At 56.9% G+C, this 17814-nt stretch overlaps 1 protein-coding gene across 3 annotated transcripts in view; it reads right to left on the reverse strand.

Moving 5' to 3' along the window:
- Positions 1–793: 793 nt before the first annotated feature.
- STK40 (serine/threonine kinase 40) overlaps positions 794–17814 on the reverse strand; it is a 47915-nt gene continuing 30894 nt past the window's right edge. For all 3 annotated transcript variants that reach the window (XM_074380525.1, XM_003937500.4, XM_010348073.3), the window contains 8 exons: positions 17376–17519; positions 16107–16334; positions 15293–15345; positions 9718–9833; positions 5221–5365; positions 4957–5076; positions 4462–4546; positions 794–3128 (listed from right to left, as the gene is read on the reverse strand). In XM_074380525.1, the coding sequence (XP_074236626.1) occupies positions 2910–3128; positions 4462–4546; positions 4957–5076; positions 5221–5365; positions 9718–9833; positions 15293–15345; positions 16107–16334; positions 17376–17519 (1110 nt within the window). In that variant the 3' untranslated portion in view covers positions 794–2909. The remainder of the gene's footprint in view (positions 3129–4461; positions 4547–4956; positions 5077–5220; positions 5366–9717; positions 9834–15292; positions 15346–16106; positions 16335–17375; positions 17520–17814) is intronic.

Below are 17814 nucleotides of genomic sequence, written 5' to 3' on the forward strand. Positions count from 1 at the left end.
TTGTTACCCAGGCTGGAGTGCAATGGCGCGATCTCGGCTCACCGCAACCTCCGCCTCCTGGGTTCAAGCAATTCTCCTGCCACAGCCTCCTGAGTAGCTAGGATTACAGGCACGTGCCACCATGCCCAGCTAATTTTTTATATTTTTAGTAGAGATGGGGTTTCACCATGTTGACCAGGATGGTCTCGATCTGTCGACCTCGTGATCCACCCGCCTCGGCCTCCCAAAGTGCTGGGATTACAGGCTTGAGCCACCGCGCCCGGCAAGAATGTCTTTACACAAACTTTGTGACCTTTTTTTGTCGTTTCCTTACAGTAGGACTTCTCTGTGTGAGAAGTCTCCTTCCCTGGCTGCCCTGGATGGGCATGTGGGCACATGGGCAGTCTGTCTGGGGTGGTAGGCTCCCCCACCCCAGATGGAGTTCGGCAAAGATAGGATCAATACTCGTCAGCTGCAGTGGTGCTGGGATGCTCCCCTCCCTCCTGCCTGCAAGGTCAGGGGCTGGACCAAGCCAAGCAGGGAGCTCCCACTTGGGCAATGGGCTGGGGGTGGGGCATGGGCCTCAAGAGACTGCTGGGAACTTCAGGTTGCCCTCCCCTAGCCAAGACAGAGGTGCCAGGTGCCACCTGCTGGCTTCGGGGAGCAGGGAGGAGGCACACTCAGAGCTACAGGAAGCCAGCTGGGAATCCTGCACCACCTAGCTGGGACGGAGGGAGATGGGGCTGGGTCGGGGCTGCAGAGGCTGAGACGCAGGCAGGGAGGGCAAGAACACAGGAGATGCAGGCCACGCTGGTCCCAGATCAGGAAGTTTTATTGCTGACATGCAGGAAGAGTCCCCATGTAGTACAAAAATATGTCTTTATACAAACTTTTTTGTGACTTTTTCCGTTTTGTTTCTTTACAATAGGACTTCTCTCAGTGTGTGACACCCAGTGAGGGCTGACCCATCCTCCTCTCATTTGCTTCACCAGAAATGTAATCAGACACATGGCTTGACCTTGGAAGGGCCCAGTCTGTCTGACAGGGCTTTGCAGACCCGGCAGCTATTGCTTTGAAAAGGAGGAGAGAGACCACGCATGGGCAGCAGGCCTGGAGGGGCCAGGTGGGCTGCTGGGCAGGGGCACTGCCTCGAAGGGCCCTGGCCCAGCCTCAGGCCCTCACAGGACGACAGTCGAGGGCTGGGAGCCCTAGGCTGGACTGCTTTCCGCTCCCACAGGAGGCGTTTATGAAATAAATATAGAAAAGAGGGCATCCCCCAGCCCCACGGCACAAGACCCTGGCCCTCAGTGCTGGACAGCTGAGACCGACACAGGGCTTGCCGCTCAGGGGGAGTAAGTGCTGGGCTCCAGTGGGCTCCCACAGGCCCACTAGGCAGAGGCGAGGTGCCCAAGTGCTGGATGGGGCATGGGGAGGAAGGGGCGTGGGCAGCCCTGCTACTGCTGGCAAGAGGTGGCCCCATTTTTTCCAGATGGGGAAACTGAGGCACAAGGAGGTTTGGGAACTTGCCCAAGGTCACTCACAGTGAGTCAGCTTTTTGGGGGGAGGAGAGCAGCCTGCACTCTGGGAAACACAGTCACTTCCCCACTGGGGAGCAGGGCCAGGCAGGAGGAGCTCAGGGCTCATGACTGCTTGGAGGGGACACTCAGCCTCTCTGAGGGCATATGGGGCGTAGGCCTCTGGGGAAGGGTCTTTGCTTGGCATCAGGCAGGGCCAAGTCCAGTGAGGGCAAGGGGGAGGGGAGGGCATTCTGGTGAGAACAGCATTTCTGGCAAGACGGGCATCCACTTCAAAATCTCGGCTCAAAAGGGCAGCAGGGCTGTTCTCAAGCCAGGCATGCAGGGTCCCCCAATCCCTACGATTCTCCCCTGAGTCCCCCACTGCCCATGGAGGACCCTGGTTAGGGTCTACTGGGAGAGACACCATATCTAGTATGAGGCAAGGGCACAGGGAGATGTCCCCACCGTCCTCTGAACGCAAGAGTAGGGTGGGGAGCAGGGAAGCATGCAGGCAGGCTCCCACTCACAGCCAGGCCTGCCGCCCGACCCCTGGGCCCTTCACCTCGGGAGTCCATGTAAGCTTGGTACCACGGGGAAGGATGGAGAAAGGAAAAGGTTAACACGCGTGTGCAGCACCTCAGAGAAGCCATTGAGACGGGAGAGAAAGAGCCAGGTCTAGAAAGGCCTCCCATCACCGGCAGCAGAGAGGGACTGGCGGGCTGAAGGTGGACGGGGCCGGCGCGAGGGCCTTCCCTGCCTGGGGGTGAGGAGGGAGCCCATGTGCAGGCTGTGGACTCCCTGCTGTCCAGCCAGGCTGGGGCCACCTAGAGATGGGAGAGACGTTGGTTACGGTAAAAAAATAAATATATTTGAGTTCGGCTTAAGATGAGGTGAAGGTTTTCCAAAGCTTGGACTGAAGGGCCTGGATCAGAAGTGGGGGGACGGAAAGAAGCCGTGGCCTGGGAGAGCGGGAAGGAGGGGACGCTCGCTCTGGGGCCCGCAGCGAGCTGCACTTTCAGCTTATTTGGACTGTGGGGAGCAGCGCCCCGGGTCAGGTGGTGGCTGCTGGGGAAGGCCCTGGGGCAGAGTGAGCAGGCTCCCTCCTCCTCCCTCTCGCTCAGTCCAGAGACAGCATGGTTAAAGAGACAGAGGTAGATTAAAACATCATGATTAAAAGCAGATTAGTTATCTAGGCTTCTCAGATTTAAAAACCAAACAATCAAGCAATCATCCCAAAAGGTAGCTTCGTGGTACCTCTGCTGACCCCACGTGTGACCTGGGCTGTCCCTGTCCCTGCCCTGTCCCTGTTGCAGCCCGGGAGAGTCCAGCACTACCGGGCCCAGCCCTGACAGCCAGGCCTTTGGCTGGGGCTGGGAGAGGTGGCAGCGGTGCTGGGGGCCCTGGCTGAGGCCGCTATTTCCGCAGGTAGCGCTGTGCCAGGATGGCTGTGTCCAAGGAGGTCATGGGCTGTGCGTCGTGGCCTAGCCGCCGCACCGGGGGCACGCTGCCGAACTGCCGCTTGGGCACCCAGCTCCGGGCATCGTGGATGGAGCTCTTTTCCTCTGCCAGCAGCAGCTGCTGCCGCATGTAGTTCTCAAACTCGTACTGGGAGCACTCCTCAGTCACCTTCGCCTTTGCGGCCGGAAGGGAAGGAGGGAGGGAGCGAGAAAAAAAAGAAACTCAGATGAAGACGGCGCAGCAGGTGGGAGGCCAGGCACGAGTGTGGCAGCCTGGCTCTTGTGTTCCCCTTCCAGGCACCACACCCTCAGGCCTCATCTAGTGAGGGCTAAGAGTAAGTTCCTGACACCCTCCGGCCAACCTGCATTGCCTTGCAGGCCGCCCCTTGGCCCTGGGACTGACGCAGAGCCACGCTTCCTAATTCTCTGGCTACCAGAGAGGTCACTACCTCAGAAGCCTTAGCAGTCTGGGCCTTCACACAGGTTCTCTGAGCCCTGAGGCAGCCAATGCATGTCAAGAGCTACGAGCGAGCTCCATGCTGGGTGCTCAGCACCCGGGGGAGCCACATACACCTGGCCCCATACTGAGCTCCCTGGGGTGGTCCAGGCAGATGGTAACAGAAGCTGACGTGGTGTCCCCGTGCCAGTCATCACAGAGGACAACAGGGCTTCGGGATCAGACTTAGGATCAAGGCTCAGCTCCACCATTTCCAAGCTGTGTGACTTGGGAAAGTCCTTACCTCTCAACCCCTCAGTTTCCTCTTCGGTAACATGGGGCTAAGAACACAGGCTATGCAGGCCCACGGTGAGGACCAAATGAGGTGCCCTCGGGGTAGGCACTCACTGCGGGCTAGTGATGATGACTTTAGCCGAACTGCCCAGAAAAGGTGGGAGCTGGCGGTGGGTAGAGACTATAACTCTTTCCTCAGGGGCCAGGCGGCTCTGGGAGGCTCTCCCAGGCAAGGAAGCTCATTCCAATATCCAGGACCCAGCAACACTGTGGCTAGGCCAAGTCCTGCCCTCCAGGGGGCACCCTAAGATCACCTGCCCACTGCTGCCTGGTGCCCAAGTCTCTGCCCCAACCCTGGACCCAACACTTTCTCCAGTGCAGGGAATGGGGAGGAGAGAAACAGGGAGAAATGAATCATCTGAAAAATGAAAAGCAGGAAGGGTAATAGAGAACTCTGAGTCAGAGGGGCAGAGAAATGTGACCTGGGCAGCAGGAGGAAGCTGAGAGGGCTGGCCTGGGCCTCCTGGGCACTGGCTCCAGCTCGGAGGCCCCAGAGGCTTTCTGGCCACAGATCTGCTACACCAAGCCCAAAGCCGGCCCCAGGCAGCTCAGGTTGAAGACTGAAGTCTCTTCTTTCCCACCCCAAGGCTGGGGAAGAAGACCAACGAAGCCCCGTGGCCTGCAGGGAGCTGGCACTTCTGCCCTTGCCCTGCCTGCCCCCAGAAGCCCATCCCATGGAGCTGGGTAACACGCAGCCCATCTGCCCTCCCCAACTCACCTCCTGGGAGCTATCCGCATTGCTCATTTGGTCATCGATGTCAGGAACCACTTGCAAAGGCCCACTCAGAGATGACAGCGACTGCCTGTAGTGGGGCAGATGGGTCAGGCTGGCCCCGGAGAGACCAGGTGTCCACCGGTCCCAGACTTAGCTGGAGTCAGACACACCTGGGTTGTATTCCTGCCACGAGACTCTGGTTCTCTATGCCTCAGTTTTCTTAACCCATAAAGGGAGGCAATTTCTCCCTCACAGGTGGTGGTGAAACTCAGTGAGGCAATGCCCATCCCTCACTGGCATGGCCTGGCAACCATGGCAGCCCATCGTTGCTCAACCTTCAGCTCTGCCTATGTATGCCCTCCCAGTCTTGCCCATGCAGAGAATCTGGAAATCTGACTCCAACTGGCAGATAAACAAGGCTGACTGCAGGCTGCTTTTCTGGGTTGCAGAGCCCCTAAGGACACAGCTTTGTGCCTGGTCCAGCACCTGTCCACTTACCACGATGCAATGATGGCACTGAGGGCCTCCAGGACGTCGGCGGCAGCCAGGCGCTGCTGGGGGTCAAGGACCAGCAGCTTCCGGATGAGACACACAGTGTTCTCAGAAACCCGTCCATCCCTGAGGCAGGGAGTTGGGAAGGTGGGGGGGTCTCAGTGGGTGGTGCTGGCTATGTGACCAGGATGCCCAGGCTCACTGTGCCATTTCCCTGCCTTGAGCCCATCAGGTTGGCTGCACCCCAACCCCCCAGGAGGCAGGACTTACTCAGGGATGGTGTACTCGGCAGCCTTGATCTTACGGAAGAGCTCCTGCGGGATGCTGTCGTAGAAAGGGAACTGGCCATACAGCATGGTGAAGAGCACCACGCCCAGGGCCCACATATCACTGGGCTTGCCTCGGTATGGCCGGCCTGCGGGCAGACACACACCACACTCAGCCTTCAGGCTGCAGCACCGCCTGGGCCCACCAGCCCCGTGCCTGGAATCCCACCTGGGACCCTCCACCTGTCACCCCCACTTCTGGTCCTCCCAGAGCAGTCTTCTGAGCGCCTGCCTGTGCTCCCTGTTCCTCAGGATGTAACTCTCCTGAGCCCTGAGGAGAGGGCTCAGTCAGCACCTGCTCACAGCACCTGCCCTGCCCGGCCAAACACAGAGGCCCTGGGAGCCGGGCCTGGGTCTGCAGCCCCAGCACCCAGCACAGAGCTCAAGAATGTTGGTGGCACAGCAGATAGCTAGCTGGCATCGGACACGCCAGGCACTCTGTCCGTCACCATCCGCACACCCCTCTGCCTCCTTCACAGCCCAGACGACCATTTGCAGGGTCCCCTCCTTTGTCTACTTGTGACTCCCAACTCCCTGCTAGAAGGGAAGTTCTCAGGTGCAGGTGCCTCCCTCCTGTGTTCACTGTTGAGCCCCAGTGCCCAGCACGGACTCAAGTATTTGCTAAATGAAGGAATGTCCACTTAATTACCCTCTCTGTGCAACAGTTTCCTCGTCTGTAAAGTGGAAGGGAACAGACGTCTGACTGAACACCTGCTTTAGGGCAGTACTAGAAGAAACACTTTTAGTTCTGGCTCACTCCTGTAATCCCAGCACTTTAGGAGGCCGAGGCGGGCAGATCATGAGGTCAAGAGATCGAGACCATCCTGGCCAACATGGTGAAACCCCGTCTTTATTTAAAACAAACAAACAAACAAACAAACAAACAAACAAAAAACACTTTTAGTTCACTAACTGCTCCATAGCTCAAGGATACTGAGGCCCAGAGATCGATCTACTCTGTCCAGGGCCACATGGCTGGTCAGTGGGCCCACATCTGGCCATGCAGGCCCTGCTACTCGTCTGCTTTCAGGGCTACCTGCCCACCCACCTAGCAGCAACACAGCCCTTCCCATGTGCCAGCCATTGCCTGACCCACTTCCCCAAATGTAAAATATGAGGACCACTGGAGCATTTGAAAGCCCTTGGCCCTGCCCACTCCCTGTGATATACCCTCTGGTACAGGGTGCAGCAGCCTGGTTCCCAGAACACAACTCAGTTCTCCGTGGGCGTGGAATAGATGCTGCCAGGCACCCTAGCGTCATCTCCCTGGGCGCCCAGGGCCCAGTGAAGGGCAAGCAGCTTAAACGGGAGAGGGTGTGTGTGTGTGCATGGCAGTGCCATTACAGGCCTCAGCCCACATCTTCGGAAGGTACCACGGCACTTTGAGGATGGCACTGCCACCTACCACAGGGGCTGTTGTGCGGAATCAGCATCTGCCCTGGCTGGTACAGCAGGTAGTTCTGTGGAAGACGAACTTCTCCCCAGCTCTTCCCAGGCTGTGTCATCCTTGGCTCTTTCCAGCCCCTGGTGCCAAAGAGCAGCTGGGGTGACTGTGTGGCTGTCCCCAAGGCTGACTCGAGGACAGCCCCCTTTCCCTAGACCTTGCTCCACCACGGGGTTGCCAGTACAGAATCTATTACTTGTGCCACCATTCTAGCTCTGTATGGCTCCAAAAAAGGTGGCTGGGCATGGTGGCTCACACCTGCAATCCCAGCACGTTGGGAGGCCGAGACGGGCAGATCATGAGGCCAGGGGTTCAAGACCAGCCTGGCCAACATGGTGAAACCCCGTCTCTACTAAAAATACAAAAATTGGCCAGGCGTGGTGGTGTGCACCTGTAATCCCAGCAACTCAGGAGGCTGAAGCAGGAGAATCGCTTGAACCCATGAGGCGGAGGTTGTGGTGAGCCAAGATTGTACCACTGCACTCCAGCATGGGCGACACTGCAAGACACCACCTCAAAAAACAAAAAACCAAAAAACAAAACAAAACAAACCCAAAAACGGCACTGGCTCTTCTTCTGTATCTGGAAGATGCTTCCTGCTGAGCTGAACTGTCCTGCTGGCTTAGGCAGGGAGGGATCTGCTTCCAGGACTCGTGTGGGGTTCCCTTAGCCTGAGCCTCGGCCCTGACCTGGGGGATGAAAGGCCCCTCCACAGACAAGCTCACAGGGAGCCTGACCTGGGCAGGCGACCTTCCCTGAGCTTTGGCTTCTGAGGGGATACTGCACCTGGAGCTTCCCTTTCAGTAATGATCATGCCAGACATTAGGTGAAGGGTATTATTTAATCCCTCAGGGACTCACTGAAGTAGGTTCTACTGCCATCCCTATTTTATAGATGAGAAAACAGAGGTCCAGAGAGGTCTGTAACTCCCCCAAAGTCACACAGTTATTAGCCAGACTATTATCTCCTTGAGGGCCAGACCAGTTCTGCCTTTTCACAGTTCCAGGGCCCATGCCTATGCTGGGCACATGGAGAATAAATGAAAGGGCAGATCTGAGCCTGAAACCCACATGGTAGGGCTGGTACTTCAGCTTCTAACCCCGGAGGGAGGAGGCTGAAGTCAGAAGGAGACTGGAGGCCATGACCACACAGCTGGGTCAACAGCAAGGCCCGAATGAGAACCCAGGTCTCTGGTCTCCCAGCTGAAGACTCTCTGAGTCAGCTCCCTTTATTTCATCTTCCAAGACTGGCACAAGTCTGGAAAACCCAGAAGGAGAAACTGCTGGCACCAGCAGGAGGGCCACAGAGCCTCAGACTGCACATGGAGGCCACTGTAGCCTGGTGCTTCGAGAAAGGAGTCCCAATCAGGGCCAGCCCCAGTCCTAGCTCTGCAGACAGGTACAGCCCCCTCCCAGGCTGGGCAGAGGGAGAAGCCTGGCTCCATCTCCCATAGGGATGCTTTCTCCAAAGGTGTGGAGGGTGCCGGGCTGCGCTGGGCCGTGCAGGTGGTGCCCAGGGAGTTAGGGTATACCCCTGGCAGCCAGATCCCTCTAGCAGAGGCTGTGGTGACTTCAACCAAAAGCCTCAGGTCTGGGGAGTGGTGCTACTGTCTTCTGCACATGGGCAGCCCTGGGGACAGGCCTGGCTCTGCAGCAGAGGTGGTAGCTAGGGGAGCCTCCGAGGGAGGTGCAAATGCTGTCTTACAGCAGCCTGCTCACCAGGACGCATGTGATGCCCTGGGCGAGGGTGGCTCTGCCAGTGCACGGAAAGGGTGCCCTTGTGTGTGGGGAGGGGATGAGGGACCCTGGAGACCACCCCAAGTTCTCCATGTTGGAGGGATGGGAGCTGTAGGCCCCGATTCCCTAAGGGACTGGGGCTAGGGAGACCCCAGCTTGGCAAAGGACAAGGGGGAAAGGGAAAGCAACAGAGTGTGTGGTGAAAGAGTTGGGAGCATGGGCTCTAGCGGCAGGTGGCCCTGGGACTGCCCTCCATTTTCCGGTTTATTATTTATTTATTTATTTATTTATTTTTGAGACTTGAGTTTTTGCTCTTGTTACCCAGGCTGGAGTGCAATGGCGCGATCTCGGCTCACCACAACCTCCGCCTCCTGGGTTCAGGCAATTCTCCTGCCTCAGCCTCCCGAGTAGCTGGGATTACAGGCACGTACCACCATGCCCAGCTAATTTTTTATATTTTTAGTAGAGACGGGGTTTCACCATGTTGACCAGGATGGTCTCGATCTCTCGACCTCGTGATCCACCTGCCTCGGCCTCCCAAAGTGCTGGAATTACAGGTGTGAGCCACCGCGCCTGGCCTCCGGTTTATTATTTATTAGCTATGACTTTGGACAAGAGATGTTATCTCTCTGAGCCTCAATTTCATCTATGAAAAAGGAACTTAAGATACTGATCTCACAGGGTAGCTGTGTGGTTTAAACAAACGAGGTGAGTCACTTTCAGCACAACATCTGGAACTTGGAAATCAGATCAGTGGGCAGTAACTTTGCGAGTTAAAGAACAACAAACGAGGCCTGCAGCAGGCCTTGCCTGGTCTGGCCCTGCACACCTCTCTGGCCTCCCCGTGAACCAGGCCAACTTTCTGAGCAGCTTGCAATTGCTCCAACGTGGTGCCGTGCCACCTCTCGGGCCCTTGGCCTCAGCCCAGTCACTCACACCCAGGGAATTCCTAGTTCCCCTTAAGATCCCAGCCCAACTGTCGCCTCCTGGGGAAAGTCCTCCAAGCGCCCTTCATTCACTCTCATAGCAATTCCATTCCTTCCTAGTACTCATCTCACAGTAATTAAACATGCATTCCTGTTATCGTTACATCTTCCTCCTCCAACAGACCAAACATTTTGTACGGGGAAGGACAGGACTGGTCTGGGCCCCCAGGGAAGCCCCAGCACCTAGCCCAGGGCCTGCCCACAGATTTGCTGAGCGGACGTCAGAGCCTGGCTGCGTGGAGCTTGGAGGCCCACTGTTTGGCACACATGCGTACCGCTGAGCACGTCGGGACTGATGTAGGCAGGACTCCCCCTCTGGTCCTTCAGCAGGTCCCCCTCGCTCACCAGATGCTTCCCGAGGCAGAAGTTGGTGATGGTTATCCGATGTGTCCTGGGAGTGGGAGACAGAGAGTTAACAAGCCTCTGTAGCAACAGGCACAGGACACGCGGGCAGGACACACCTTGCTGGGCCCACTCCCATCCTGAACAGCAGGAAGTGGGTGTCTCGTCAGAGGGTGAAGCAGCTGCCCCCCCACCTCTCCAGGGAGCAGAGGAATCAGGTCTTAGCCTTTTCTGGCCACCGGCCGAGCTGTCCTAGCAGGGACTGGCTTCTCTCCCAGGCACCTGAGGGTTGCACGGGTCATCACTGGACCTGCTGCCCTGGCTGCATCTCAGGGTACAGCTTAGAGCTTAGAACAACTTCCAGAGATTTCCCAAAACAGCCTCATGTAATACTGTAGACTGGGAGTGATCTGCGATTTACTTCAATTTCCTGGTTCACACATGAGAAAAAGAAGTCCAGCAGAGGTCAGTGACTCCACCTTCGAAGGTGACCCAAGGGCCGGCCGCGAGCCACCTCTGCACCACTGAGTATGTCAGCTCACTGTCTCACTTGGCCCCACAACCAATGCAGAGGAAGAAACTGACAGTGGCCAACGAGGGATTTTCTCACGGTCCTGTTTCAGATGATACAACAAAGGCACAGGGAAGTGAAAGGACTTGGCCAAGGTCACACAGCTGGTGAGCAGAGAGCAGGATCCGAGCCCAGGTCTGTGGGGCCCGGAGCTGCACACACAACTGACAGCTGCCTTATGCCCAGCCATGTCCCTGGGCAGGGCCCTAGGCCCCGAATGACTTTTCCTTCTGTTCCATCAAAGCTGACTCATCCTTACCTCGTACTTGCAACTCTGCCCTGGCCAGAACATCACAGACTCTCCCTCTGAAAGGTGTGGGGCGGGGCAGCTTTGAGCTCTGATCCTTTCAAGAACGCTCCCATGTGGACAAACGCAGGTGGCCCGGGAGGACCCTTACACCACACCAGGGGCTGGGAGGGTGCGCGGGCCCTGTCTACGAGGCCTGGGAAAGGCTTCCTGGCCCACTGGGGCAGGCAGTGAGGAAGGGTGCCTCTCTACCCAACTGCTGTGCTCCTGTGTTGGCTGGCTGGGTGCGGAAGCTCAGGGCAGAAGCTGGAGGACAGCAGGAGGGAAAGCTCCATGGGGCCTCGGGCGGCCTCTCCCTATAATCATCTCTCGGAGGCACAGGGCATGTGTGGCTGCCGGTGGATTTCCCCAGGAGCTGCGTCCAGGAGGCTCTAAGAGCCCTTGGTGATCTTGGGGAATTCTGCTGGCAAAGGGCTTGATGCAAAACAAAGGCCAGTCTGTCCTCTGCATTCCCCGTGGAAACGCCGACTCCAGCGCCCACACAGGCCTGCCCTGTCAGCTGCCATAGCAATCTGACTGGTGGCCCGCAGGCGGCTAGAGCGAGATCACAGGTGAAAGGTTGCTGTGAAGGGCCACGTGCATGCCAAGGAGAGGACTGCTCTAGCTCTGATCCTCCGGTACCACTGCCCTGAATACGGGACCGCTCAGGCCTCTTGTCCAGAAGGTTCCCACAGAGCAGAGGTACTGCGGGTTTTCTCCCCCAGTCAGAGATGGCCGCAGAAACTGCAAAGGCATCCTGTGGGTCTCTGAGGCTCAAGTCGCTGGGAGGAGGACAGCTCAGGCAAGAGTACGGTGGGTTTGAGAGTCAGGTTCCTAGTCCTGGCTCTGCCACTTCCTTGCTCTGTAAATCTCTTGCTAAACCTCAATTTCCTCATCTTACAATAGTGGAAATCGCAGCACCAAACTCCAGAACTGGGCTAGGACTCAGCAAGATAAGTTAATCTCCTGGAGGGCACTTAGCCCAGTGCCTGGCAAACAGGAGCTGGTGTTGTCCTCTCACCTCGATGGTTGGCACACCTGGGAGAAAGATCCTGTCTTGGAAGGCAGTAGGGGAGAGGGTCATAGTGATAACAGGCCCTGGAGGGCATGTGCCAGTGTGGCTGAATTTCAACTCAACACCGCTGGTGGGACTTTCCCGCCCTCTGCCAGGGCAGGCACAGCTGAGGCTCTGCAGGGCTGGGTGGCGGGCGCACTAGAGTGTCTCCACGGGATGTGGCACGGGCAGCTCCAAGGCCTCCTGAGGCTTGGCAACACTCCCCTGCCCTGCCACCACCACCCAAGCAGGAGGTGCACAGCTCCCTGGAGTCCCGGATGCCCCAGTCTGGTCCTGACAGGAGGGGTCAAGGGCAGAGCGGGACAGAGGGAGGGACGTGCGTCAGTAGGACCGGCTTGAGTGAGTCACACATTAGCTATGGCCTCTGGGCTGCCAGTATTTTTCTCCTTTTCTAGGAACTTAGTTTGTCGCTGGCCTACCAAAAAGAAAGGAGGAAGCAGAAAGAGCCCATAGCACCTCACATAACCCCAGAAGAGGATTTCAAATTTCGGCCCTTTTACAATCCAAAGCGGAGTGAACTCGCCGTTGCTGCTGCCTTGCCAACACCTCCCCTCCATCTGCTCCTTGGGAGCTCTCTGCTCTGCTGAGAAGGCCTCCAGCTGGTCTGCCTGCTGTCCCAGCGGACTTACGGCCTGGCATGATGGGCGGGAAGGGGTTGGAGTTCCTTCAGGTCAACTCTCAACTGAACAAGGTGAGAGAGGGGCCCCAGAGCAGAGGGTGTGCCAGACGACTCATGGGAGCAGTGAGTCTCTCTGTACCACACCACCCTGCCCCTCTGGAGCGCCCATGACTCAAGTGAAAGGCAGCCAGAACCTCTGTCTGCCCCAAGACACAAAAAGGGGGATTTAGCAGATTCAGGAAGTACAACCAGTACGCTGGGTCTTAGCGAGGCAGCGGCATTCTGCACCGATGGGCACGCGCACCCACTCGCTGCAGAGCTGCTACAGCCACGCCGGCATATGCGGTAGATGCGACCCAGCAACTACACTCCTAGGACCAAGGGGGCCTGGAGAGGTGTGAGTTGGAGGCAAACTCCCCCAGGGACACAAAGGAGCCAGGAGTGCTGGTGTGGTTAGCAGGCCTGAGCCCCATGGCATGTTCCCCGGGATGCTTATTTACAGCCATGAGTGGGTGCTGTGGAAGGCCTGGGAGCTCTCTAGTCCAGCTGCAGGGGACATGGGCTCTGCAGCCAGACAGATTTAGGTGCCCAAAAAATATGCCTCCTCTTTGGGAACAGTGAGCCTGCAGTCTACAGCAGGATGGGACTGGCCCAAGGCCCCAGAGAGGGCCAGGGGAATGGGCATGACCCAGTCTCCCAACTCCATGACAACTGGCTCTCCGCAGCCCAGGGCTGGTTTGGTCATGGCTCCCCACCGCCTCCCCTCCTCTCCCAGGGCAGAGCTATGGCTGGGGGGCTGCTGGACCCTCCGCAAGGGTGTCCTCGTCGGCCGCTCAACATGCAGCAGGCCTCATCTCCAGAAGCGTGAGCCCACGGGTCTCGTACTCCTGTCTCTCAGCCACAGGCTCTCCAGTCCTGGCTAGATTAGCACTGGGGTGTGCTTGTGATACACCAAACCCCTCATGTTAGGTAGCCTCCCACCCACTTATTTGCATCTCAAGTCAATCTCTTGAGGAAGGCAAGATTACCTTCACTTTCACAGATGAGGAAATGGCAGCTCAGAAAAGTGCTTGGTACCTCAATATATGAATTCAATCAATTAACAAGTAACCAAATGAATATACTCTCACAGTCCCCAAGATAATTAAGAGGCGGCCCTGGGAAGTGAGCCAGGTCTGACCCTCATGTCAGTGCTACTTCCCGTCCTCCTTACTCACTCACTCAGGCAGTCCAGGGTTCAAGCAGCCCTGGAATTTCCTGTCTCCCTCCCTCCGCCCTCTGCAGAGCATGGCAGGGCAAGGTTCTCATCACTTCACTTTCTCGGCCTGGCAAATCCCAACTCATTCTTCACAAATCAACTCAGGTGGCAACCACTGTCCCCTCCACATGCCCCTCGCCCTCTGCACACTGGTCCTCCTACCATCTTCTGGTCAGTACCCCATCAGACGGTGGGCTCCGGAGGGTAGTGACAGCTGCTGACAGTTTCTGTCTGCAGCCCAGGCACCAGGTGGTGCTAGGAGAAAGATGGGAAGGCTTAGCCAGTGAGGTGCACAGCATCCTCCCGATGGCCTCTCAGGCTGGAGCTGCGGGGTGTGGAACCCCTAGCAGTAATTCCCCATCAGTCCGGACAGGGCACAAGGCAATGGCCCCCTCCCTGGAGGCCAACCTCCAGGCAGTTTCTTTTCCTCTGGCCTCTGTGGCTTTGGCCCCGTTAAAGGACAGCGGGCCCCGGACCCTTCCTGGGCTGGGCTGGCCACATCACGGAATGAACCAGCCACAATACATCTGGTGTGAGATTCAGGCTGCCTCTGTGAGCCCTCCAACCAGCTCCACACTGAGGTGAGAGGTGAGGCGGGGAGGCACAGGGCAGGGGGTGGGGTGCGCCCTTCTCAGCCCTGCATTTCAAGGGTCAGGTAGCCCACAGCATGGACCCATTTCCTGCTGGTCCTGGGCTCCTATAGGGTTGGTGGTCCCTTCAACATGGTGAGACTTGGTAGCACCGTCCCAGATCGCTCCAGAGAGGCCCAGGCCCCTCTGTCGAGGTGGGATACCAGCCTGAAACCAGGGCCGTGTTTGGTCTCCCTCTGCTGCTTCGCCGACAATGCTGGGGTGGGCCGCCAGATCCCCTCCAAGTCTAAGGCATGTGCTCTCCCACTGCTAGGAGAGCTGGCCACATTTTACAGGTAAGCACTCATAGCTGCCTCCCTCTCCAGGAAGCCCTCTTAGCCAAAAGAAGCTGCCCTGCCCAAGGGAATGCCCCTCCCTATGGAGAGCAGACATTCAGTGACTGCTGTTGGGGCACAAAGGCATGCGGCGGACATCTGCAGGGCCATCCCACTCTTGAGCTTTTCAGGCTGGGCCCTCCTGGGACTTCACTGTGGTTCAGCTTCTCCTTCTGCCTAATTCCACCCCGTCACCCTGAGAGCATTCCACAGTAAACCTCAGTTTCCTGAGGAAACTGACCTACACAACAAGACCTCATTGTGCTCATTCCTTCACCCCATTTGTCCATTAAAAAAAATTATTAAAAAAAAAAAATTATTTTTGTAGAGGTGAGGTCTTTACTATGTTACCCAGGCTGTCTCAAACTCCTGAGCTCAAGTGATCCTCCTGCCTCAGCCTCCCAAAATGCAGGGATTCCAGGTGGGAGCCACTGCACCTGGCCATTTGGTCTGTTTTCATAGTCATTTACTGAGTATACACTAAAAGCCAGCCATGACAAATAAATGGACCAGGGAGGAGATCTAAAGTTCTTCCCAGAGCTCCCTTTCTGGGGCTCAAAACTCCCCGACTCAGCAAGCCCCAAATTCCCACGTTCATCCCATCCCCGGAGCCCTGGGATTCCTGGAGGAAGTGGGTTGTTTTGAGTCGGAATCCCCATGGGGACCCCGCACAGGGCACTGGCTAGCTGCCCCAGCCCCAGGGTAACAGTAGGGATGCAGAAACGGGGATCTTACCTCTTGTTGAGCACCATGTTCCCCAGCTTCAGGTCTCTGTGCACGATGTTTTTCTGCAAAACAACGGGCATATGGTTTATACTGTCACTGTGAGAGGTGGGGTCAGGACCCACCCTGTAAGAGGTGTTCAAGAAGGCAGGAAAAATTCTATGAGGTGTGTTTCTCTAGGCTCCAACCACAGGCAGATCAGGACAGGTCCAAGTCCTCAGCACCCATGCGTCTGGATGGGGAGTGAATGGGCACCTAGTCAGTGTCTCGCCATCTGCGGCAGCTTCTCCAGCTCTTTCTCCCTCAGGGCCGCAGCTGGTGGGGAAAGCCACTTGCTTCTTTCCCTCCATCAGACATCCCACGGACAGGATGGATCTGGGGGTCAGAGAGGAGCTGTCATGGCTTTGTGGCTAAGTACCACAGGATAGGCCCACAGAAGCAGTGCACTGGGAAAGAGGCTCAGGCTCTCCTACCCTTTGTCTCGGGGTGCCTGACTCCTCTAATCCTACAAAAAGCTCAGACACGCTGTAGTTGCTTGGGTGGGTATCTCACTGCCGTCACGACATGGGGGGACACCAGGCCTCTTAACTGATGGGGAATTACACACGGGTTCTGCTGGGCTGCGGGTCAGCCCTCACCAGGAAGGTGGCCTCCAGGGTGGCACTGTGCCTCACCCTGTGCATCTGCCATTCAGCCACTCTTCTTCTGGACACCCCCAGCTATAAGGCACACCTGGGTGGACAGGACAGAGCTGCCTTCTGCTCAGCAGCAGCAAGAAAGATGGCTTTCTGTGGCCAGAAGGCATGGAAGCAGAGCGTGGCCTCACCTGGTGCAGTGCCTCCACCACACGGACCACGTCATAGAAAATGACCACGGTCTCCCGCTCACTGAGCCTCTTCTCCTTGATGACGTAGTGCTGTAGGTTGATAAGGTCAGCGGTCTTATCACTGAAGTCGTGAGCACAGAGGCAGTCCAGGACGAGGCAGATGCGCTTCTTCATCTTCTTAACCATTCGGCTGGATTCCGTGTCTTCAACGATTTCACAGGTGCGGTCCTGGGAGGCAAGAGGGTAGCACAGGGCTTGGCTGTGAACCAGGCAGGGCCAAGGCCAGCGTTTGGGCCTCTCCTCTGGGGTGGGACACTCAAACCAGTGAGGGAGCCTGTCCAGGAGGCCTCCTGGTCATTGTGAACCCAGGTCTTCATTCCTGGAGACACAACTTACAGTGTTGCCCCAAGAATGGTTCTTGTCATGTACACGATGTTAATCAATACCCTTCCCAAGGGACCTGGAACATCTGAGCACAGGAGCACAGGGATATTTGCTAGACAAACTGAAATGCCTGAGCAGGCGGAAAAACAGGTGGTTCCAAAACAACTGTGGAGATCTGCAGATGGCCCCAAACGCTGATTCCTTCTTGTCACCTTTCCTCCCACCCCAGCCTGGCCAACTCCTGACGACACGGCCAAAAACAGCTCAAGTCCAGGCGTGGGGGCTCACGCCTGTAATCCCAGCATTTTGGGAGGCAGAGGCAGGTGGATCATGAGAGGTCAGGAGTTCAAGACCATCCTGGGAAACATGGGGAAACCCAATCTCTACTAAAAATACAAAAATCAGCTGGGCGCAGTGGCAGGTGCCTGTAATTCGAGAGGTTGAGGCAGGAGAATTGCTTGAACCTGGGAGGAAGAGGTTGCAGTGAGACAAGATTGCACAATTGCACTCCAGTCTGGGTGACAGAGTGAGACTCTGCCTCGAAAAGAAAAAAAGGGGGCCCGGGTGTCTTTAAGTGACTTCCTGCTTTCCTCTTTTCTCGGAAAAGTGGCTCTTCAAAGAAAGCCTGGCTGTTATAAGATACAAACTGTGTGCATTCCTGCTAGGCTGTAACCATCTCCACAAGAGCACGGCTAGTGTGGCCCAGCCTGACTTCCAGCCCAGCCCAGCCCACCCCACCCACTCTGGAAGTCCTGACATACCCAGCACGGCAAGGACACCCGAGGGTCACATGAGCTGCTCATATGGCTGTGGCCCCAGCAAGTGGTAGCCCCGGAAGCCAGCTGGAGGTGGGCGCAAAGGGTGGGGGAAGGGCAGGCCACTCACCTGGAAGAGGCCGTGGTGGTGCACCACGCCGTCCTGCGTGTGCAGGAGAGAAAGCAGCGAGTACTCGGTGTGCAGCAGCATCTTGCCTTGCCGCTCCTCCTGGCTCTCTATGCCTTGGTCCCCCCTCTCCTCCAGGGTCAGGATCTTTAGGAAAGCACAAAAATAAAACCAAAACCGGAACACCTCACTTTACACAGGAGAATGACCAGAACAGGGGAAGCAGGGGGCTTTCTACCACATGACATTTGCACACAACACACCCACAAACACACCAAGTGAAATAGTTTTTCTTAATATGACAGCAATGTAATTTATGCACAGACAAAACTCTTTAAATCAGGAGCTGTTCCAAGGGAGACCATGTGAACTTGATTGCTTCTCGGGAAGAAACGGCGCTACTCTTGTTCACAAGTGACGCAGGTGTGAAGGTGGAGGAGGG

The sequence above is a fragment of the Saimiri boliviensis genome, chromosome 11 (genome assembly GCF_048565385.1).
Source record: "Saimiri boliviensis isolate mSaiBol1 chromosome 11, mSaiBol1.pri, whole genome shotgun sequence".
In the NCBI taxonomy this organism is placed as follows: Eukaryota; Metazoa; Chordata; class Mammalia; order Primates; family Cebidae; genus Saimiri; species Saimiri boliviensis.